The sequence below is a fragment of the Pectinophora gossypiella genome, chromosome 12 (genome assembly GCF_024362695.1).
Source record: "Pectinophora gossypiella chromosome 12, ilPecGoss1.1, whole genome shotgun sequence".
NCBI lineage: Eukaryota > Metazoa > Arthropoda > Insecta > Lepidoptera > Gelechiidae > Pectinophora > Pectinophora gossypiella.
This window is the reverse complement of record NC_065415.1, coordinates 15,303,321-15,327,717: the sequence shown is the minus strand read 5'-3', so window position 1 is coordinate 15,327,717 and position 24,397 is coordinate 15,303,321. Positions and strand designations below refer to the sequence as shown.

Sequence of the window (24,397 nt, the reverse complement as noted above, 5' to 3'; positions counted from 1 at the left end):
ATATAATAATAGTGGGTTAGTTCATTCTAACACAATAAATAATTGTAGTTGAATGGAATGTTGTTTATGTATTTTTAATTTGTGTCTAATAAACAACTATCACTTATTAATTTGTTATAGTGACAACTTGCCATAACGTACACATCATCATTCCAGTGACGAAGAGACTTTAGTCAAGCCACATTTGCATTTTCACGACACTTTTTTATACTTCACAACAAAGTCTGCACTTTGCTCTTTATTCAAACGTATTGTGCGTATATTTTTTATGAATAGGGAAAAATCTTATGGCAGAAAGTTTCCCTTAGGAATATGCGGGTAAGGTATATGAGATTGATACAGGTGAGGGATCCCGTAAGACTCAACCTCATTCAAATTTCTTTCAGTAAGTCGTGGAAAATGAAGTCGAATTTCTAAGCCGGAGTGAGCTCGCCTCGAGTGAAGAAGGCAGCTGAATATTATTATAAAAGTAAAAAACATACGTATTTCTGCCATGCTATACTTTATAATAATATTCATAAACTAATATAAAATAAATACTTAATTTCTCGACTATTTCCCAATTGGGATCGTCAGAGGTCGTCATCCATTGCAAGATGAACTAACTATACCCACGCCGTATAGCCTTATAACTGTCCGAAATGGCTGAGGCAACTGTGTTAGTAAAAACTGCACTTAAAATAAATTAACATCTCATTGGTCCAAGTAAGTAGTTGGTATATAAAATACGTATTTTAATAAATCATAAAGAGAGAATAATAGTGATACTATACGACAAAGCGAAACAAAATATGGTTAGTTTATGGTTAGTTTATGGTTGGTTGTTACTGTCTAAGTGAGCTTTGATTATTATAAAAGCTTTTAAAACGGTGAAATTTACAAAAACCTCGATACGTTCTTGTTTTCCAATAAAATTGCATAAATAACACAAATACTGTTAGCAAAATGGCTGCACATAAAGGGTGCAAAATTTATAAAATGGAAACAAATTATTCACCAAAAATTCATAACATTGCGTGTAACTTTCAAAAGTACTGTGAATTATTTGCGTAGAGAATTGCAAAAATCAATATATACGTGCTGTAGGTAAATATTTGCGAGAGTCACAGTCTGGTACACACTGCTTTTGTTAGCGAGTTCATATGCGTGAAGCGAATCACTCCATATATATATATATCTAATTAAAAGACTTTAGGCGTTGTGATGGCCTCTTTTTTGACGTGACTTGTTGTTGATTTGCCGCATATGGCAGTAATTATTTGACTGGAGTTGATATGGGCCGTTACTGTGACTAGAAGTCAAAAGAAAGAAGATCCTTATTCTTAGACAAAAGAATATAAATTCTTAAAAGTGGTTTTAAAGTATATAGACGAATAGTTATCGATCCACGCGCCTATCTAGTATGAGCATAGGCACACTTAGATTTGAATAATTAATCATAATTATCATGGTGACAAATAGCCCATATACGTCCCACTGCTGCGCACAGGCCTCCCCTCAATCAACCGAAGGGGGTTCGGAGCATACAACACACAACTTACCACAAAAACAACACCAACAACACCAACATCTTACCAGTACATACAGTTAGCTACATCTATTACGTAGTACGTAATAGCACATGCATGTGCATCGAGCGAAACTTTTCACCACAAAGGCAAACCAAATTACAATAAATATGGTATACTATCAAAGAAAAGGGAAAATAAGATAATTAAATACCTCAGCCCAACCCTCTTCTTTAATTTTTTTTTCTGCATTAGTCTATTTTCATAGATGACCTTATACTTATTTCATAAAACGAGTCTCTCTTCTTATATCTGCTAAAAACTCATACCTGTACAGAGGATGTTCAAATCAAATTATGTAAAAGGAAAAAGACATTTAGACCCTGTTCCTTATTTTGCCTAATCACAAAAGCCGTCTACTAAATAGTCGCAACCTTCTTGAAGAAAGGATATCATTAAGAGTCATCTAGGAAAGGTTATAAGTACAATATTACGCAGCATATACCCTTTCTACCCTCTTGCGTCCCTAATAATCCCACATACGCCGCTAAACTCCATGCGAGTATCATAATACTCTAAGGATCCCCGAGGACATGATACAGCCTACAATATTTACACGGGTAAATTTGTAGTACTCTCTATTTATTTAGAAGAAAATTGAAATTCCTTAAACTTAATTTTCTTTTTAATAGGCATTACGAGGTTTTCTTTTGCCGACAAGAAAGGTAACGATTAAAAATGTTCACGAAAGTTTAAAAATAGAATTTTCTACCGCAAATATATAGCAGGCAGTTTGTATACTAGCTCTCTTTGCATGCTCATGAAAAGCGCCCGTTTGCTATTCATTGAGGCACGAACGCTTATTTCCCTACAATACTCGCTTCGTTTGCCATCAATGAATAACGAACCAGGCTCTGCACGAGACGAAGCCAAGTGGAGGTCTCCGAGAATTCTGTGAAATCTGTAATAACGGAGCAATTTATGTCGCACACGCAAAATAAAATTGAAATAAATTAAGAAAATAGTTTTATTTTCCTCAATATTCTAAACGTTAAACGTTCCGAAGATTAAATTAGATATAATGAATATTTGTAGAATATTAATAATTTGAGAAGTTATTAGAAAATAATTTATTGTTATATTGTTGAATAAACAAATAAATAAATTGTTATGGTACGAATAAATTACAAAATTGTGGCCACTCTACTTACTTAATTTACCTACCTACGTTTAGAATTTATAAGGTATTGAACACAAAGATAAATAGAAAACCATGGATAATAAGTTTTTACAGCTACGTAGCATATGAAAATTGAGAAGCATAGATAATAATCGACTTTAACACCTACGTAGAATAGAAAAGTAAGTAAAATTGCCTATTCATCGAACTAGCTAGAGTCTAGGCTAAAACAGAGACAATATAAATTTCTAGCGATATAAAATATGAGAAATTTCGATGTTTAAATACCTAATTAGTTATTTTGTAACAATGTAAAAGACAATACGTGATACTTTCTGAATTGTTAACAAGAGCCTTTAATTAGCCCGATGGTACAGCAATTCTCTATACGTAGAGACAATAGGTATTTATAACCTACCTATCTACTTACTGCATAATCTACTACGGTTACCGGCGCGTGGTATACAGAATTTTATGCAGTAAAGAAAATACCTAATAATTAAAAACATGCCAATCTATCGCAATGCAGTAATAACACTTACGTAAGTTTACTAAATGCGGACTTCCTCTCAACAGTGTCACTCAAAACAAATCCAATTTAAAACTAAAACATAACACTGGCTGGATAACAATGAAAAAACACTAACTTTGTTCAAAGTTAAAAAGAACACAAAGTTCGAAATTCGGGAAATATTGCACTTTGGAAAAGATCGCGATGATTTTCGCGGAGGGGAGCGAAACGGTCACTCTCTGAACGAATAGAACGCGAACTGACGGCGACCAGCGACATTTCACGAGGGATGGTCTTGGGGTGAAATGGGGTGAAAGTGGGGGCGTTTATACAGTCCACCACTCGTGTAGTACCCTCCTTTGTTCCCCATTTAGAGCTGTTATGTCTAGAGCTACGATCGTGATTGTACAGCCGGTTGAATGGGACGCAAAGCGACGCCAGTTTTGAGAAGGTCGGCGTCACCCCAGTTTTGGCAATGGGTTACTAATTATTGCGCACTCCAATTTAGCACGTTTTTACTTTGTTGTATAAACATTTAAATTAAGATTTGATAAGTTTTCAGAAATTCAATTTCTTAAAGAAGGTTAAAATGTAAATAAATTCCTACATCTCCGCTAGATAGACAGTCAAGAAAATACGTTTAGATAATAATTACGTAGTTGCGTTTTCCTGAATCCTGAGTAAGGCGTAAATCAACCCCTTCAACATGATAGGCAATCTATTATACCTTATCACAAACTTAGGAGTCTTAAGACATGGATATCGGATGCATAGCGACTATTATAGTGACTGGTGGTTGTACTTCTGCCACCCTGATAGGTCTGCCCACCGGGAGTTATGCCTTTAAGTATTTTTTTAGTTTCTGTTATTTTAATACCAAAATAATTATATTAGTTCACAGTGTCCTAGATAACCATTCAACTACCAACCTAAAATAAAGTAAAATAATTTAAATCAAAGACATATTTAATGCCACCGTATAGTTACTGCAAGTTTTTATTAAATTCAAACTACAGTCAAACGAAAGTCCCTACATCGTCCAATTAGAACCCTAACTAAGTTTAAAGGATCGATAATGAGTATTCACTCTAGACTGAAGGGAGACTCGGTAACCCTCTTCGCTCCCTCTCATTAGATTAGTTGTTTCACCGACCACTCTAAAATATTTAAGTATGTTCATTTTGATACACGCCCAATACGCCTAATTAATGAAATTTACAAGTTTACTATATCGGGAAATTATGGGCACCCTATATACTGGTGGACTGTCGAGCGAAAACATAATGTGGTTAAAAATAATCAGGAAAAAACCTGCAAAAAATGTTTAATATGTAATCATTTACAAAAGTAGTAAATAGTCAGAAATTCAAAAAGCAAAACACTAACAAACTTTCATTAATCTTAAGGCTGCATGCATGACGGTTGCCCTTATACAACCTCTTTGTGTTTGAAATTAAAAAGTAAAAAATGCTGGTATATTGCGTTTTGTTGATGCTATATTCGAAGCCTACAATACAATATTTTATTTCTTTTATTTTTAAGTTTTATAACTAAAAACACAATTTAGTTTATTGTAATTTATAGAAATTATTTTTTTGATAAACGCCATAGCTCTTTTTGTTTTGGGTTCCATTTTGTAATGTCGTTTCTTTTGTATTGTTCTATTGTAGAAAGCAGTAACTAAACGTTGGGTTTAAAACTTCGTTTGAGTTCCACTTGCAGCCGCTGTTCTGCTGTTTTCTTTTAAAAATCATTACATTTTCTTATTATTGATAGGTTTATAGTGTAATTAGTTGCTATAAATCAGTGTTATAATTTGCATTAAGTTTCAAACATAACGTATACAAGGTTAGTGTAATTTCTGCAGATCCCAAACGGGACTTCTGAAAGGTACCAAATGTTTTCTCATTTTGTTCTCTAATCGTATCTGGCCGTATCTTAGCAAATTTAAAGTAAATATTTGCCTGATATGCCATCGTTGCAGATTACATGACATCATTAGGTCTCTTTTATTCTACATTGATTTTTTATTTTCAGGTTATTATCGACCTGTCACGGAGACATTTTTTCGTGGGGCCGTTCACGCAAATTTCGCAAAATAGGAGACGAAAACCCTTTCAAGTTCTCCAATTTCATATCGAATCTACCACCAATTGTAAGTATTATTTGTTTTAAGTATACCAATCACTTAATTCTCGTGGTATTACAAAAAAATACATTGGATTCAACATTCAAGTATGCATATAAATAATTCAAGCATACCACTGCAAAAGTATGTTTTTGTTGTTGAGTATTTTGTGGGGAGTGTTTGCAGGAGAAAATATTAAAGTTTATTAGCAGTAGAAGGTATTTGTGGATGTTTTTTTCTTGGTGATTTGGATATAACCTCTAAAACTGTCATCTATTCTCAGATGTTGTCTTGCGAGTGCACTGAGGTATTGTGAATACCATTGTGATTTTATGTGATTGGTTTTCTTAGAACAAGATTGTATAGCTGTCACTACTTTTTGCAAGATTTCATTGTGAATCAACAAAACAAACCTGCTTTCAAAGTACCTTACTTCCTTATCTGTACATTCCTTTTACTGTACATTAGTTCAAGCCCATTACACAACTTACTGATGTATATTTTCATGTGCTCTAAAACTTAAGATATTGTTGTATTGATTCTTGGACAAAAAAGCTAATAATAAAATATAATAATAATAAAAGCAGACCCACTTCAAAAGGTTCAGTATCAGAAGAAGTTGTCTGGAAGACAACTTTGTGTGTGTTTTACACTTTAGGTAGCACTTTGTAAAGCTGGGATTTCTATACTTAATAGTTCAACAATTGGGATTGCTATTTTTGACATAATAAGAATTTGAATGCATTATGCACATAATATACACTACTACACATAATTAAAACCATACTATCTATCATTAATTACTATCTATACACATAATTAAAGAATCTAAATGCAGAGAATATACCTAACTCACTAGCAAGCTTTTGTATTTACTCTCAGACCAGCAGAAAAGTGTAAGTTATTATATTTATTTTAGTTTATTTGGGAAACAGACAGTTGTGTTTTATAACAGATTTAAAGGAGTATGTATAAGTAGCTTAACAACATAACAGTTTTTTTTATGTATCCTGCTCAACACAGCAATCTGTCATCATGGACATTTAGCTGCTTCTTTGTTTAGTCTTTGAAGCGGTGAGAAATGATCCACTGACCCGTCTCACTTTTCAGCTGGAAATCTATTTATTAAAGATGGAACACTGTTTCTCTTAAGTCTTGTGTATACAATACTTCCAGACCTCCATAAGTCAGCAGCCAGAAAGTTGACGTGAAAAGTTAGTACAAAACAGTTTCCACAGATAATTTTCATGCAAACTCTATGAAATTATACAATTTTTAATATAAAAAGCTAAACAGTGTTATTTTAAAGTTTAAAGTTTACCTATATTGTAAATAATTTTGTATAAAATTTCTATTTTTACATTAAGAATCCATGCCCTGTTTGGAGAATGTGTAATGGGTTCAAATCCTGGCTTGAGCCTAAACAACTGAATTCAACTTTATGAATTCAGTTGATTGAATTCATCTTTGAATAGCAGATAAGTGATATCACATTGTTTTGCGATTTGTGCTTGATTAATGACAATAAATGGGACAAAACATAGCTGGCGATCACAGGGTGGGAATACTACACACGGGTATATAGTATAGTATCTCTTCTTCTCCTAATCCTTTTATCCCCTGTTGGGATGTAGGGTTCGAATGACAGAATTCCACTCCTCGCGATCTTCTGCAACCTCTGTAGCTTGCTCCCATGGCATGCCGAAACCTTTCAACTCTCGGTCAACCGAGCGTCGCCAGGTCTGTTTGAGCCGCCTGCTTTTGCGTTTTCCACGTGCACACCAAATCAGAGCTAGTCGGGACGGTGTGCCACAGGTCTTCTAAGGACATGACCTATCCACCGCCTTTACCGTGTGGGATATTAGCCTCCACAGTATTTAGCCCAATCTCCACAGTTCTGTGTTTGTAATAGTTTTTGGCCAGAAGATCTTTAATATTTGCTGTAAGCATTTATTAGCAAACACTTGGAGTTTGTTGGTCTAGTAAAGTATATTCAGGGATACTTTTAATTATCATGTAAAGGTCATAGAATATCCCCTCAAGGTTCATGATATCCATATTAGGAGTTTGTATCAACATTGGCTGCAAGTTGTCTTTGATTGCTTGTGGCTTTGCCTTATAGAACATTAACATTGTATAGTCAAGGCCTTTGTTTTGTAGATATACATTATAGTGTCATTTCATGTATATTATCTATTACAGCTCCATATATGACACGACTCAAGTTACTAATTGTTTGTTTACACTCGCATTGTTCTTAAGAAGAGGAAAATTATAATGTAAAACTTCTGTGTGGAGATCATAATAAGTGCAATTAGTTTTAGATTTGGTGAGAAAGGGCAGCCTCCCTGTGGTCTAGTCTTAAGATCTGGAGATTCGATTCCGTATGAGGACATTGTCGAAATCAATTTGACTTAGATAGTCCTTTGTTTGGTAAGGACTTTGCAGGCTTGAATCACCTGATTGTCCGAAAAAGTAAGACGATTCCGTGCTTTGGAGGACACGTAAAGCCGTTGGTCCAGGCTATTAGTCGTTAAAACACCACTGCCACAGCGGAGCGTGTACATTAGAGCAGCGTAGTGGAGTATTCTTCATACACCCTCTGGTTGATTGAGGCGAGGCAAGTGCCCGGCAGGCAGTGGGAGAGAAGTATACTTAATATGTATTATAAGCTGTGTCGAAAGGCCTGCCTAGCAGCGAGTTGGAGTACACTCCATATTCCCTCCAGGGAGCCTGTGGTCATCAATGGGATTTACATAGTTTATGTTTACTATGTTAAAAAAGAGCAACCTTTTAGCACACCCTGGACATTCCATACAAAACACCTTGTTTTACACAGACACTACACATCGACGTTACGTTATATCGTACACGCGCATCTGTGTGTGTAACCTCTCACGCCCATACGATTGAACACTAAAGTAAGACCGAGGGGGAGTGAGGTAAACGTAGTTCAGCCGCTGCGCGGGACGAGATTGGAGAGTTGCCGTTCTATAGTATTATTCCTTATTCTAAAGAACCATAAAGCCAAATACCGAGCGAGACTAGAGAACTATGTCAATCCACTTGCTACTCAACTCCTACATGTTGGTAACAACAGCAGCAGACTCAAGCGAAAGAACATTATTTTAACATAAGGGGACAGAAACGGGGGCCATGTAATCACAGGATTATAAACGCCCACATATGGGTATTCTAAACAATTCATCATCATCACCAGTCCATTAACGTCCCCACTGCTGGGGCACGGGCCTTCCCTATGGATGGATAGGGAGATCGGGCCTTAAACCACCATGCGGGCCCAGTGCTGATTGGTGGTTATTAACGACTGCTAATGCAGCTGGGACCAACGGCTTAACGTGCCTTCCAAAGCACGGAGTTCGAGATGAAAACTTTTTTTTTTGGAGGAGCTCGGTGGCGCAGCGGTTAACTCGCTCGGTCTGTGATTCAAATTCAAATGTATTTATTGCATTGTTGAAGTTAAGCAACTTTCGCAAAGGCCGGTCATAGGATGGGTCTAAGCAATTATGGTATGTTATTGATGTGGCGTTGTTGATGCAGGGTGGTGGAGCGATGCCGCGCTGCAGCAAGCGGTCGCGCGGCGGCGCGGCGGAGCTATTGCCCGGCGCCACCGCGCTCGACGACCAGCACCACCACAAGCGCAGCCGGAACACCAGGTCACTACCACTTTATTATTATTTAGTTTATTTATTTAATGTTTGGAGAAACAACAGCAATAATTAACATAGTAGCATCTTATGGTAAATATAGTTCTCCAAATTCAAATTCAAAAATATCTTTATTCAGTAGGTAACATAGTTTAACTTTGAATCGTCAATTTTTACATAACAAACGTCTCATCCGCCTAAAACTACTGCAGAGCTTCTCACAACCTGTATAGCCGGGGAAATGAAGCTGCAAGAAAAACCTCGGCGCAGGGCCCTAGACGTTCTTTAAAAAATAACATATATTATATTGTTATACAATTGAGTAATTTAGCTGCCTAATATCAGTTCTCAGACAGTTAATCCCATGCATTCATATCTTCTAAATAATGACTAACTTTATAATAACCTTTTTTGTAAATAGATAGTTTCCTCGTGGATAGAAGTTTTATTAGTTTGTATGTTGTTTCCGTATCTCGGACCTATGGAGTCCAGGACTTTTGGAGGGCGTGCGTGGGGCCGAAGCCAACACGTAGAGCCCCCTATGTCTTATGACGGAAAATTAGATTGATATTAACTCAGAATCATGGTTTGAATCCCCCTCAGTATTCAGTACGACGTCACTAACACTCAATTTTTCTGACGTGACTTATTGTCGATTTGCCGCAAATGACATTTAACAACTTGGCCGGACAAATGGGGAGCTTGATGGCTCTCACCCGGTTACTAACACCCAGTATTTTATGTTAATATTATGCAATATTTCGTTTTCAGTTCACGTCGACATTCCAAATCGGAAGACACTAGTTTTAGTGTAAAGAAATGTTTAGCTTGGTTTAAAGAATATACAACAGTTACAGACCCGGATGTGTTAGGTGAGTTTACCTTTATGTTTGTATGTCGTCACCTTATAGTATGGTCACGAGTAATAATATTTATATGTCGTGGCCAGATCATAGAATTGATCATTTCATGAAATGGTCATATTTCATGAAATAGAATTATCATTCGTTGGCCACATCATTGGTATGAAAAAATCTAAACCGCGTAAGATAGATGTTTTCAATCTAGCATGCATGCATACCTTAGTAAATATAAAGTTTAGTTATGGCTGTATTTTGAAAAATGGGAGTTGTTGGGAAAAAAAATTAATGAAAAAATCTAAACTGAATAAGTTAGATGCTTGAAATTTGATATGCACTCCCACACACACAAAGATCTCTCTTTTATAACACGCCACGCGGACGAAGTCGCGGGCAAAAGCTAGTTATAATATAAGAAACATTGAAATAATACTTACACTTCTCTTCTCAGGTCCAGAAGGAATGGAGAAGTTCTGTGAAGACCTAAACGTGGACCCAGAGAACGTAGTAATGCTCGTCATAGCATACAAAATGGGCGCCAAACAAATGGGATACTTCACACAAGAGGAGTGGTTAAAAGGTACCATTATTACTTCTAGTACATCTTAGACCATCTTTGGGGACATTGTCGAAATCACTTTGTGAGACTGTCCTTTGTTTGGTAAGGACTTTACAGGCTTGAATCACCTGATTGTCTGAATAAATAAGATGATTCCGTGCTTCGGAGGCCCATCTGCTCATTGTATCTCTGTTATTGACATTGATCGAGCAGGCGCCATAGTCCCCCATAGCCCCAGTATCCCGTTGTTCACTAACCCTCAAATAGCCCAGTTCCCTTCTTTCCCATAATCTGCAACAGTCCTACACGAACCGGGGATTGCCTTTGGGTGCACTCCTATAGTGCATACAGGGATAATCGCCGGTTGGTGTCACACCACATTTAGATTCATTGCCTTAAGGGGCCTCTACGTGTTGGCTTCGGGCCCACACACGCCTTCCAAAAGTCCGGGACTCCATAGGCCCGAGATATGGAAACGACATACAAATAATGATAATAAAAACGTTTATTAATCTTTTTTTTTTCAGGTTTAACCGAGCTACAGTGTGACAACGTACACAAGTTGCAGAACAAATTAGAATACCTCCGCAGTTTACTCAATGACCCCTATATATTTAAGGCTATCTACAGATATTCATATGACTTTGCCAGGGTGAGTGTCTTTATTTTATTTACATTTTTGTTTTTCTTTTCCTACAGGCAATCGATGGAAAATCGATAGAAAACAGCCTCCTCGGACCAGTGGTTGGAGTGTTAGGCTCATGATCTGAAAAGTCCGGGTTCGATTCCCGATGGGGACATTGTCGAAATCACTTTCACTGTCCTATGTTTGATAAGGACTTTGCAGTGTTAAATCACCTGATTGCTCGAAAAAGTAAGATGATTCCGTGGTTCAGAGGGCACGTTAAGCCGTTAGTTCCGGCTATTAGCCGTAAAAACACCTCTACCAACCCGCAGTGGAGCAGCGTGGTGAAGTATGCTCCATACCCCCTCTGGTTGATTGAGGGGAGGCCTGTGCCCAGCAGTGGGACGTATATAGGCTGTTTATGTTATGTTATGTTATGAAAGACTGGAATCAGCAGCATTATTCTGTTAACTATAAAATTATTGCTATTTCAAAGAGTCCAGGGTAAGATGGTGAACAGTAATATCAACTCTATATTATGGACTGTCATTAAGTTTACACGTAAATATTACACCTTTCCGAATTTTAGTTATCTACCTTACAATCTAAAGGGAAAACCACTTTCTCGACGCATAGTGAATACAAAAATAACAATGTTCTTTCCAGGATAAAGACCAGAGATCCCTGGACACGGGCACGGCTCGGGCGCTGCTAGGCGTGCTACTCCCCCGCTGGGCCCTGCGCGGCCCGCTAAGCGACTTCTTACAGCGCGAGCGTCGCTACCGCGTCGTGAACCGCGACCAGTGGTGCAACATATTGGAGTTCAGCCGCACTGTCGACGCGGCCCTCACTACCTACGACGCCGACGGCGCTTGTAAGTTTTCAGCTAGATATTGGCCCCGATTCCTGCAGACACCTCCTAATTTTACTTTAAGCTCTTAATTTTAGGAAAAATGAGTAAATGAATAAATAACCCGGGCGAATCATAAAGGTATCTCGCTGGTATGCGAACCGTTTGACGTGTGCTGTCAACTTAATCCTGTCGGGTTATTAGCCAATGCAAAATGTTTATAGGGTTGTTTTAGATTTGTGCTTAAAATTGACGTGTTCCATAAATTTTATGTTTTTCGAATACCCACGTATTCCCACGGTATTCCGTCAATCAGCATACGATCCTGCAAATACGATCATAGATTGTAAGGTACAGTTTATTTGAATAAAGACTCATGATTGACGAATGATTGATGGATAGATGTAATACATCTCTTTTCTCAAATTGCAATATTGCTTTTTTTAGACAAATTGCGTGGCCTTTTTAGCCCCCCAGAAGACTAAATAGCTGGATATGTGTTCCACCAGGGCCGGTGATGCTGGACGAGTTCGTGGAGTGGCTGCGAGCCGAGCGCGCCCCCGACGCCGCCATGGCGCCCGCCAGCTGAGAGACACACGCCCCACCCACCATCTCCACCACCAACTCCACCTGCTCCACTAGCCGCTCCACCAACAAATCCACCGTTCGAGCTACCCGATCTGTACGTGCTTCAAACAAACAATAGCTTTATAATTGTCTACTGTAACTTTTTTTAGGGACTATTTATAGTAACTATAAACGGGTCGCTGTAGCCGTAGCATGCTGCTCGTATATCGCGCGCGACACGATAAGTAGGCCAAATAATGGCTGCGCGGTAAATAAACCAATTCTGTTGGCACTTGCAACATTTTAACGTGGTAAGAATCCGGTATTATGTGTTTTAATTATATCGCGTCGGGCGCGATATGCAGGTATGTTACGGCTACTGTAAAGCTGTGCGTCCACGTAAGCGGAATCGGATCATACAGAAATGTCTGATCCCTTCCATACATTTTATATTACCAATAATCGCGAACGGCGCTTTTTTGTAGTACGAACTTTTTTGTATGGATTTTTGTAGTACATTGTTACTCTGTTTCGCCATTGTGGAACTAGATGTCGCTAACCGTATAAGCCTACTTATGATATGCTTACTTAAGATTACTTACTAACCGTTACATGAGCCATGTCAGGGGCCTTTGGTGACTCAATAGTAACCCTGACATCAGGCTTGATGAGGGTGGTCATTGACCTTATGACTTACGCGAGAGAAGAGGATACTCCATGGTACAGGACATCAAGATATTGTTTATTTTTTATGTCGTTTCGGGCAACCCTTAATTTGACAGATCGAAAACTAGCTTTACTACAAAAACTAGCTCTTTCTTGCACTTATTGTAAGTGAAGGACGGCAGTAATTGGCTGGCAAACTAAAATTGGGTTAATAAAAACACATAATATCGGATTCTTACCGCGTTTAATATCGGGAGTCTCATACCCCTTTAAACGCGGTAAGAACCCGTTATTATGTGTTTTAATTATGATAATAACCGCGTAAACTTAAAACAATGTAAAATTGGGTTAAGTTTGTGTGCGCTCGGAGAGGCACCATTGTTTTTCATAGAGCTGCGTTCACTGGAGCAAATTGGGTTGTTTGTGTGCGCCTGGATAGGCACCATTATTTCCCATAGACCTTCACTGAATGTGTTCTCTGGATGAGCAAATTGGGTTGTTTGTGTGCGCCTGGATAGGCACCATTATTTCCCATAGACCTTCACTGCATGAGTTCACTGGATGAGCAAATTGGGTTAAGTTTATGCGCGCCCGGATAGGCACCAATGTATAGACCTGCTTTCACTGGATAAGCAAATCCGCGCCACACGTATAACTCGGTCCGTTCCGATTCCGCTCACTGTACTTTTTTTTTGTGAACGACTCCATGTCGTTGTCGTATAGTTAAAACTACGTAAGCGACTTTTTGTAAAATCACACTCTGACGTAACATAACAAAAGCTCATATCCCAATGAGGGACTATCCAGGCTACGTTCCACCAAAAAAAAAATAGATGGCGCTGTTCGGCGGGCTTAGCACCATATCATCTGTCTCTTTCTGTGAAGTACTGTGAGAGAGTGACGGGTGACGTACGTCGAGGCGAGAAAATGTCGCGCGCTTACGTCAAAAGACGAAATTACTATGGAAATTGTATGAAAAAGCACATTGTGACGTCACAGAAAAACGGAAAATGACTGTCTTTTTTAAATTGCCTATTTGGTCTAAACGTTATTTTTATATCTAAGTATCACGTTCTACCAAACCGACAAATGCAAGGTCGGACAATGGTTCAGCAATGGCTGAATGTATTCCGATCTTTGAACAAGCGTTCGTAATTTTGTAAGTTGTGTAAAGATAGTTGTGTAAATAATTTGGACCGCTTTCGGATTCCATCGATAGGTCCGTTAGGAATAGGTTGTACAGTCGTGAGCAATATCATGTACCCACTTTAGAACGCTGTCGCACTATCACATTTGACATTTAATGAGACTTACGGTTTAATTTGTCAAAAAAGTTAATGTGACATGGTTTTAAAGTGTATACGTTAAGTACTCGTGACCGTACTCGGATTTGACAGTTATGTTGAATACTAAATACTGTTGACCACACACATTCAATACAAAAATGTTAATTATCGTGTGCTGCATTGATGTACGTATAATGTTATTATGTGTACCGCCTAACATAATTTTCCTTAGCGAACCATTTTTACAGAGTAAAAAATAACTATGGATAAACGCCTGAAACATGGAAACAATTGAGGGTTATTTAAAGGCTTTAACCTTGTCTTTACAAATGGTAGCTGCACTCAAAACCAAAATTGTCGCAGCTAAAATCTAACCCGTTACTCATCAGGTTTTAAAGACACATTAGGTAAGACGGAGCCTATCGAGAAGGTTAACGATCACCTACATTGAACGCTTAGGGGTTGTGTTACCGCATCGCACTCTCCTACGCTTCCATTCTTTTCTCTCACTCAGAGCCGTGATTAGCTAGAGCGAGACAAAGAGAGGTGCGACCGATTTCGCCGCGTGCGATATCTTTATCTGGCTGTATTTATCTCGCTCTGGCAAATGACGCTCCTGAGTGTCAGAAAAGGATAGAAATGTTGGAAGATGTGGTTCAACCATAAAGATGACTATTTTAGCGAGGTTTTAGTTAGGCTATCTAGTATTTGACGGTAAAAAAGGCAGACAAGCCTTCGCCAAACTATGTCTAAAGTTTATGGATTGTGATCGCGTTAAGCTTACCTTACGACGTAAGTTTAAGCTATGAGAGAGAATTATGAATATAGTTGTTAAACACTCATTTAAGTTTGTAATTACACACTCATGTAAATTCAAATTTGGAATACTTTATTCTACGAATAAGCGCTATTGGAGTGAGAAATCGGCCCTAAGAAATTTTCTACTACCTGATGGTGGTGGGAAAAGATTCGGATCGATTAATAATCGGATGTAGTGCAAACACACCCTTACTGTACTTTACAAGTCTGAATTTACAATACTAAGGAGAATCCAAAATACGCGTTCCACCGAGATATATTAGACTATACGATTCAATTTCATACTTAATAGTAACTTCAGACACGTAACGTTGTAATTGTAATAGAAAATGGCGCCGATTCTGCAGACACAAATTAATTTTACAGATCTTAAAATAAAGCTATCTCTAACTATAAATGCAAGAATGAGACAGAGCTATTGAAAATTAAATTGGCGTCTGCAAGAATTGGCACCGATATTTCTAAACCTTTTTGTATGTTAAACGCTGCACGATTTCCGAATGACAATCGCATACACAATATAATTGTTTATTTGTATTTTTAGTGAACATACTCTGTCATTATTTTAGCAAGTGTAATTATACGATATACTTAAGCATTCACTGAAGAGGATGGAGCTGCATGAATTTTATTGCTTTTACAGTTATAATATTATATTTGTCCTTATTTGTAAATAACGAAATCTCAGTTGTTTATCGAACATTACGCATACATCAGGCGTTCCGACAGGCGAAGCGGAGCAGTTGATATCGCACAAGAATCAAACAATCACAGTGAGTGAGATAGTCAAACTACATCTGACAGCACGCGTAATCAATAATTATGCCATAGCTGCACGCGTTTGCGTTATAGTGTGCTTAGTACGCGTGCTTAAGCATGCTATAGCACGCGTACGCGGGCACGCTATCGCCTCGTCGATTCTGCCGCGTGCATTCGCTCTCTCGCTCTAGAAAATGATAGAAACAGATAACTGCGATGGGGTGCTGGCAGATGTGGTTTGATATATTATAATATTATGTCCATAATGATCTGGGGGGGGGGGGGGTGTGAAAAGGCCACATTGAGGGAATTCATCTAAAAAAGCAATATTGCTATTTGACATTTGTTTGCATTACGCATTGACTTTTGTATTGCAATATTGCTTTTTAGATGAATTGCTTCGATGTCACCTTTTCAACCCCCCTGTTGTTCTCCTGCTAGTATTGGTCAATTGATCAGTTATGGACACCCGTAAAAGCTGTATAACTTACTCCTCAACTTTTCAAGTATACATAATATACCCATGTTATTGATATAATATTCAAAAGTTCAGCTGTGTATTCATATGATACCACAGGTTTAAATATTGCTTCTTATTTATTAAGCTTAATTTAGGTTTATTGTTTTTTTTTTTATTATTTAAATAATTCGATTTTTAATAGTTCAAACAGTAGTGGTGTCTCTTTCTAGCGCTAGGAAGAAGGAGAAGGACAGGAAACTATTACAGCTATCAACTTCAATTTTGTTCGCCCGAAATCGTCACTATTTTCGTAACTTATATGATAAAAGTAAAGCCCGAACAGAATTATCTTATTTATTTTATTTATTTATTTATTTATGTAATCGTTCGTTGTCTTAGATTCGGAATAAGAAATAAAATATGATAATTCCTTTTGAATACACAGCTTAGAAAGTTCTCAATTATTACCATTTTTGAGGAGCTTAATTTCTATTTATAAATATAATATTATGTTCGTGAGTTTATGTATGTATGTTTAATTTGTCTGTAACATAGTGTAGGTCGTCATACATTTTAGCATTTATTTTGTACGTATGTATGTATATTATGATGTCTCCCAATGCTCCTTCCATACAATAAAACCCTCCCAAATCCAAGTTTGAAATGTACCAATTATTAATTAATTATTTAATTTTACCCACCGATCCATTATTATTGCAATTTAATATGCAAATAACTTTTTTACCAATTATCACATTTGACTGTGCGTGTGTCGTGGCCAGATCTTAGAATTGATCAGTTCATGATGTGTTCGACCGTTTCATGAAATGGGCATATCTCATGAAATAGCCAACTTAAGTTGACCATATCGTTCTAACGTCAACGTTTAAGGATATTTCAATCAACGTTTGGCCATATCGTTAATGTAGGCGGTGTCCATGCTATTAGGTTCAAAATTATGTACCTATTCGATATGGATAATTGTACAATTACATTAATTTATCGATTATAATATCAATCAAGGTTTAAATATAATCGACACCAGCGCCACTACCGGTGGATAATGTTACAAATTTTACGATATGATTGCCAACGTTTGGCCATATCATGAAGTAATCATGCATTTAGTTGCTCATGTCGTTAAACGTTTTGTGTTCATTGATCTGGCCAAACTACATCATGATGTGGGCAACGAGTGATATTGTATTTTATGAAAAAGGACCATTTCATGAAATGATCGAGCACATCATGAAATGATCAATTCTAAGATCTGGCCACGACACGTGCTTGTACATTAACCGCCTTTCCAATATAAAATAAACAAGACGTGTGGATGTTTGAATAGCACCGTAAGTCTATATGGATACCGCGAACGCAAAAATATCCAAGAATCTTTTGTCTTTTTGTAAATATCCCGTATAATTGATGTATTCGACCAATTTACGTAAGTTCCAACCGGATATTTGCAAAAAATACCGGTCGTGTACAGTCATGAGCATCATCCTGCACTTTAGAACCCTATCGCACTAACATATTTGACAATTAGTGAGACTTCATTTCAATTTGTCAAAAAAGTTAATGTGACATGGTACCAAATTGTATACATATTAATGCTCGTGACCGTAAGACAGGCAGTCGCTTTTAAAAACCGGACCTGTCAAATCCTGCCCAATCTTCCCCAAATCGACCCCGTGAGAAACGGGATAATGCTAAGGGGGGTGGAATGTTGTCAACCCAGCAATATTATCGATACTACTAGCTTCTGACTATTGCTACTAGAGTATAAGTATTTTACAGCTAAGCTTAACCAAAGTTTACTAAGCTGTCAAATACAAATATTCATTCACCACTTGTTTATTTATTATTAGTAAAGCGGATTGTGTGTAGAAAGAAATTCACTGGGGATGTAAGCAAGCTACACTGAAGCAATTCCATCTAAAAATAGGTGTGCAATGTCGACAAATGTCAAATAGCAATTTTGCTTTCTTACAAGAATGAGGATAAAAACAACCTATTTCTCCCATCAGGGGCCTGTTTTATAAAACTTACAATTGTAAATTACAACGAGAATTTGGTGTTCATTACGTAGCTAATATGAAATGCAAAATATTTGTGATCACTAACTCCGCAATGTACATCAAATTGTCATTGTAATTTACAATTGTAAGTTTTATTAAACAGACCCCAGGTGTCGCTACTGTTGAGTGTTCTTCAACTTTGACAGTTCCCCATACTATTTGAGTAAACAAACATATTGTTTTGGTTATATTTTTACACTGTAACCCTTTGCGCAGCGTTTAACAGCAAAATCATAGTGCTGTATTTATTCCCTAAACATCGGAAAGAAGAAAACTTTGAAAAACTCGTGTTCAATCAAAACTGCCGTTTTCCAACTGATGGCTGCTTGTCTTTTTCGTAACTGCACAGCTTTAGCTCCACATTTATCATGAATTTTAGCTGAACAGTATGGAGAACTGTCAAAATTTAGGGACACTCGATAGTGCTGCCACCTACATCTTAGCTTTTTTTGTTTTTATCGTCATTGCATCAGTGTGGCGTTGTTAAACCCTCATGATAACACTACAAGCGTTATTGAAATACAATACTAATTTATATTGCCTTTGTAAACCAAATTGTTTGGTGGGATTTAAGTTGAAGCATGCATAACGATGTATTAAACTGCTACATATTCTTGTTGCTTAAGCGCCTCGCGACCGAGTTACTCAAACACTTAGTATAATATTTTGTTTGAACATTCAACTGGACTCGACTAGGCCGATCAAAGACTGCACTCAGAACACTTAATATTAGACGCAAATGTTGATAGGGTAGAAAACGAAACTAATTTGCCTATGAAATAGATAAAATATGTATTATATAACATAGGTGACTGTACAAAACCATTAGTGTTCTTATTTGGGTTAAACATGACTGTACATAACTTTGCATGTAGCTATACATAAGCCTTAGACAAGTCCAGTTAAGTGTTTACACCAAAAATCTTTTTTTTTAACTAATCATTGGTGCCGATTCCAATACACAGCATCTAATTTTATTTTAGGTTATTCCTGTCATCTTCTTATCTGTCGAAAAGGAAAGGGACGGGTAATCGGCAAGCATACAATTTGTAAAACACATGTCAATTTTAGAGAGTTTAAGCATCCCTCTCAAAATTTTACAGAGGCCAATAACCCGACAGAATTAAGTACACAGCACACGTTGTATATCCGCGATGAGTATTTGATTTGCCCGGATTATTCATTCATTCATTCACTCAAAAAAATTAACAGCTGCCCCTTTTCTTTTCGGCGGATAAGAATATGATAAGTATAACTTAAAATAAACTTAGAAAGTGTGCAGGAATCGGGGCCATTGCTAACCTCTTGAGGCCGCAAGCAAGTTCCGACTAGGTACCCGTATCTAGTCAGGTTAGGTGTAGATATGGTTTTATATAAGAAGTGTAGGTAGTATATTCAAATTCTCTATAATTGTAACGAACGTTCATTTCTCTGTAAGAACGGTGTATACAAAATTACTCTCGAAACGTTTAGGCCATTGTACCGAATGTTATTACAGGAGAAATAAATCTTATAAAACTATCCTTTGTGTTTTTATTCCCGTGTTTTAGATGCAGTTTTCTGCCAGAATCAACACCAATGTTGACATAAAAACAACAAAAGCGGCCTTTCTGTACGTCCCACTAGATGTATGGAACATACTACACCAAGCTTAACAATAATAAAAAAAAAGCTGCTACACTGCGAGTTTGTGGCGAGTTGTTTTAAGGTTAGTAGAAGGGACCAACGGACAATCAGGTGATTCAGTCCAAGACAATCTCACAAGTAATTTCGATGTCCCCATGGAATTAAATTCGGACCTTCAGAACGTGAACTCAACTCTAAATCACTGAGGCAGTTTTGAATTTACCGCGTTTTGAAACATTCCGTGTTATGTTGGAAACGAATATTGACTTAAAACACCAAACATGTCATAATTTTCTTAACCTTTAGTCATTTAGTGTTTGTTCTGTACCTACCTATACACTTTATTTTCTATCAAAGGCAAGTTTCTAAAGCAATAAAAAGATTTTTGTTTGCTCAAATTATTTAATCCATAACTTAATTTTAAAACGTATACCTTTAAACGCAATCTCTATTTCTTGTCTTGTAGATTACATAATTTTACTAGAACATTTTAAATTATTCAGTACATAATTAATTATTATAGCCATTTATTACACAAAGTTTTTACTATTTAAAACGAAGTTTTAACATTAAAAAAATTACTATTCCCCTATTATCTTTATATAAGGGGTGCTCTTTGCCCAATAGTCGCAAAGCCTAGCAAAAAAGAGTAAAATTACGAAATGGTGTGTAGTGCTTTTTGATTTATTAGAAACCTCTAGTTTATTGATCGTTTAACTACCTCTATTTATTCAACAAAATATTGATACTTTAAAAAAAGAACAGAAATAAAACTTATTTCCAAATAAAGAACATTTGAATATTGTTTTTAAAATCTGCCAATAGTCTTTAAAGGGCTATGTTTTCTTTTTTATCAGTAAAGAGATTCAATAAGTTTACGTTTTGACAAAAACATAACCCTTATTTAAATTCTACCCTCTTTTGCCAAACTTTCATAGGCTGTTACAATGCCTATTAAATAACGAGCTCTAAAAAGTACATTATAATACTAAACTCTAGTCTTAAAACATAAAACGGAGTTGTGAACTTAACCTGTAAATTCTATGTTTCAAAAGTATGGTGCAGAAATAACTACGATTCAACGACTCCCAAGTAGCAAACAAGAATTGTGATTAAGTCATATATGTCTAAACTTTAGCTAAAGTGAGATTTATTCAAATCAAATAGGACTTATTAGGACTTCATAAATTCTTTTCCTTCTTTAATACTATATAGTTTTCAACAAATCCTACTTTAGATAATTTAGAATACACAAAACCAAGTTAAGTATTCTCAAAACTATTTAGTCTTATCTCAGCCTACTGTTAAGTCTAAAAGTATATTTTTACTTTACTCAGATTATTTGAAGGCTCACTTAATACTAAATTGATTTACTGAAGTATCAGTTTAGTCTTGTAAAGTAAAAAATGAATTGCCTAGATATACTTAAGGCAATTTTAATACTAAGCTTTGAGATTAGATTAGTTAAGATTATTTGTTGCTCTTATACAAGACTGTTTTATTCGTTTTTGACTACAATAAGTAAAACATAAGAAAAGTCTATTCACTGGACGATAAAATCGAAATAGAAGCAAGCAGAAAGATGGACGAAGTTCAAAAAATAAAAAGATCTGGTGGTTTTCGAATGCAGAAAATTAAATACAGAAAATTAACCTGTGATAATGCACATCCTACTGTTTTTGTTAGCGATGCGATATCTTCTTCATTGCTATCAATTTTTTCTATCGATTAGTATAACACAATCATTCAATTTTGTCAAAAAAGTCGTAAGTTCCTGTTTTTCAATTCCGAACCAGCGTGTGGCGGCCCAGGTACCTACGTCTCGCACAAATCTTCTCAAAAATGATTAAACTAGTCTAACCTAGTCTAAGCGCACGGCAACACTACACCATGAAAAATCGAGTTTTATATTAAAAACCTGCTAAGTTCAAATTTAAAAGTAGGTACCTATTAGTCTAATAATAAATAAATACTTTTCTTTCTTCTTTCATTCTTTCTTTTAATAATTTTAAAAATGTACCTATTTTTAACAAAGTTTCATTGACAATCATAAACATATCTATTTTAAGTTTTGTATATGGTAAAATGCATTTAAAGTGGGCATTAGATTCGCTTCCAATATTTTTTTAGCTTGATAAAGTCATCGGGAACTTGGTCGCCATTTTTAACAATAATGTTTTTGGTGGAATTAGAAACTACCGTGCACACGCACGTCGTTAATCAAATTGCAAGGGTTCTTCGTGTATACAATATTCAACGGATACTCGTTAATTTTTACAAAAATCACATTGTATCCGTTGGCAATTAGAAGCGCGGTGATCGTACCAACTTTGCGTCAGCGAACCATGTAGGTAACCTATGAGAATGTATGCGCGGAGACTCATTAGCAAATTGAGTTTATGTTTGTTAGTTCCATTTCTGATAAATATTAAACAATTAAGTAAATCACATTCCTATCCAAGTAAGAACTTAGCATAACAATATTGTTTATCTTCCACGAGTCGAAAAACTTACCTCTTAAACAAACATACTTTCCATACGTTTTAAAAGCTCGTTCGATTTTAATTGTTACTTGTTACATAGCAAATTCTGGCACAAAATAAACAAACATGATTTTACGACAATACTTCACTAAATCAAAATAGAGGATAACTTTAGATATAAGAGTTTTAAGTAGGAATTCACTAAATACTTTTTGTCTTAAGTGGGTATACTCCTAGACAATTGAAGTAAAATTTATCTTAACTAGTACTTGATGAAGTGCAACTTGACTTTACTTTTCTAAACTGATTCTTACGAAATCAATTGTTTCTAAAGTCTTACTTCATTTAGAAAAATATTACTTAACGCCATTTTGCACTTACGGGACGAAAACAAGTAATTTTTTTTGACAATATTATCGTCAAAAACTGAAGTAAATTAATATAATATTTCTGTTGTAGTAACAATTACTGCGTTCAGCTGTCACGTATTAATAGAAAATGAATTTATCTGTACCATATGTCACCATTTTTTTTATTTGCTGAATAATCAATACAAATTTTATTATTATTTTTCTGGTATATTCAAGGCCCTTCTGTTTTTTAACACTTTCTGTCGATTTTACACGAGAAACAATCATGCGTTTATAATTTCCTGTATGTGAAACGGCGGAATAACCTTTTGTTAAAATAACAACTAGAATTTTAGTCGCCATTTTCTTACAGACTTCATTTCTTGTGTTAATGTAAATGTTCGCCATTATATTCTAAAATAAAGACGCGTGAAGTAAAAATCGTTTTAAGTATGACCTGAAGTTTTACTTCGTTAAGTTACAATTGACTCAGTGCAATTCAATCCTATAGTCTTAACTAAGTATTGTAGATATCTTCAAGTATACATTCTTGGTATTAAGTGATACTACAAGAATTCTAAGTTTAGAATACGCAAGAACATTGTCTAAAGTAGGGTTTAAGTCTGACTTAGCGTTGTCTTAAGTCTGTCTTGTATAAGAGTTAAAGTATGTGCCCACTTTTACTAAACTGTGTCTTCAAGATATCTTGAGGGATATCTTGGAGACATATAAGACTTATCCAAGACAAGGGCTTGATTTAGTCTACTTGCCTTCAAGATATCTACAATTCTCTTTTAAGACAATCGGTTGCTACTTGGGCTTTATGCATTAGTATTTGAAAATATAATCTGATCATACCCTATGGTTACCTTCAAGAGATTGCTCTAAGCAAAAAGGCCGCCAATTGCCGTATATTTATTAATATAAATATAGACAGGTTAATACCTGTCTTTAAAATATTTTATTTGGTGCGGTATAGTTTAGTAGCTATGTTTTACTTATTTCCTAAGTAAGGGCACAAAAGTATATATTTTTGCCTTTTTTATAGTACTCACCTATGCTTGACGTCGGCATATTGACAATACAGATCGAAAATTTCGCATGGATAGGATGAAGACCCAGTGAAATAATGGTTAACACGCTTGTCCCGGCTACGGGTTCAAGTCCCGTCTGAGTCGGATTTTTTCAATTTAATTATCTCTTACAGTGCCATAGGGCGTATACAGAAAGAAAGCTGGAAACTTACAAGCTTGACAGCGCTGGTGACCCGCGCAGGAAAATATATGAACGCGCGCCGATAACCACTGAACAGCGCCGACAAGTTGTCGGCCCCGGTAACCGCTTATAAGTTTCCAGTTTTCTGTATACGCCCTTAGTCCTGTGTACCGGCTGGAGCCCAACATGGTATCATTAT

The 24,397-nt window shown here is 36.3% G+C and overlaps 2 protein-coding genes across 3 annotated transcripts in view; one reads left to right on the top strand and one right to left on the bottom strand.

Moving 5' to 3' along the window:
• Positions 1-3,389, bottom strand: part of LOC126371640 (uncharacterized) — a 342,871-nt gene extending 339,482 nt beyond the window's left edge. Inside the window, exon 1 of the mRNA XM_050016953.1 lies at positions 3,231-3,389. The gene's annotated coding sequence lies outside the window, so the exon portion shown is untranslated. The remainder of the gene's footprint in view (positions 1-3,230) is intronic.
• A 1,515-nt stretch (positions 3,390-4,904) lies between these two features.
• On the top strand, positions 4,905-13,370 carry LOC126371320 (DCN1-like protein 5). Of its 2 annotated transcripts, none has more exons than XM_050016627.1 (8): positions 4,905-5,047; positions 5,237-5,354; positions 8,889-9,004; positions 9,767-9,867; positions 10,307-10,435; positions 10,942-11,066; positions 11,706-11,913; positions 12,399-13,370. In XM_050016627.1, the coding sequence occupies exons 3-8, from the start codon at positions 8,901-8,903 to the stop codon at positions 12,476-12,478; spliced, it is 747 nt and encodes a 248-aa protein (XP_049872584.1). In that variant the 5' UTR covers positions 4,905-5,047; positions 5,237-5,354; positions 8,889-8,900; the 3' UTR covers positions 12,479-13,370. The 2 variants fall into 2 exon arrangements, with proteins under 2 accessions (XP_049872584.1, XP_049872583.1); XM_050016626.1 differs by having other exon boundaries at positions 4,905-5,089.
• The last annotated feature ends 11,027 nt before the right edge of the window (positions 13,371-24,397 follow it).

Coding starts and splice junctions, on each gene's coding strand:
- LOC126371320 (XM_050016627.1), top strand. CDS start 8,901: ATGCCGCGCTGCAGCAAGCGGTCGCGCGGCGGCGCGGCGGAGCTATTG. Junction 9,005..9,766: donor AAGCGCAGCCGGAACACCAG/GTCACTACCACT, acceptor TTTCGTTTTCAG/TTCACGTCGACATTCCAAAT. Junction 10,436..10,941: donor ACAAGAGGAGTGGTTAAAAG/GTACCATTATTA, acceptor TTTTTTTTTCAG/GTTTAACCGAGCTACAGTGT.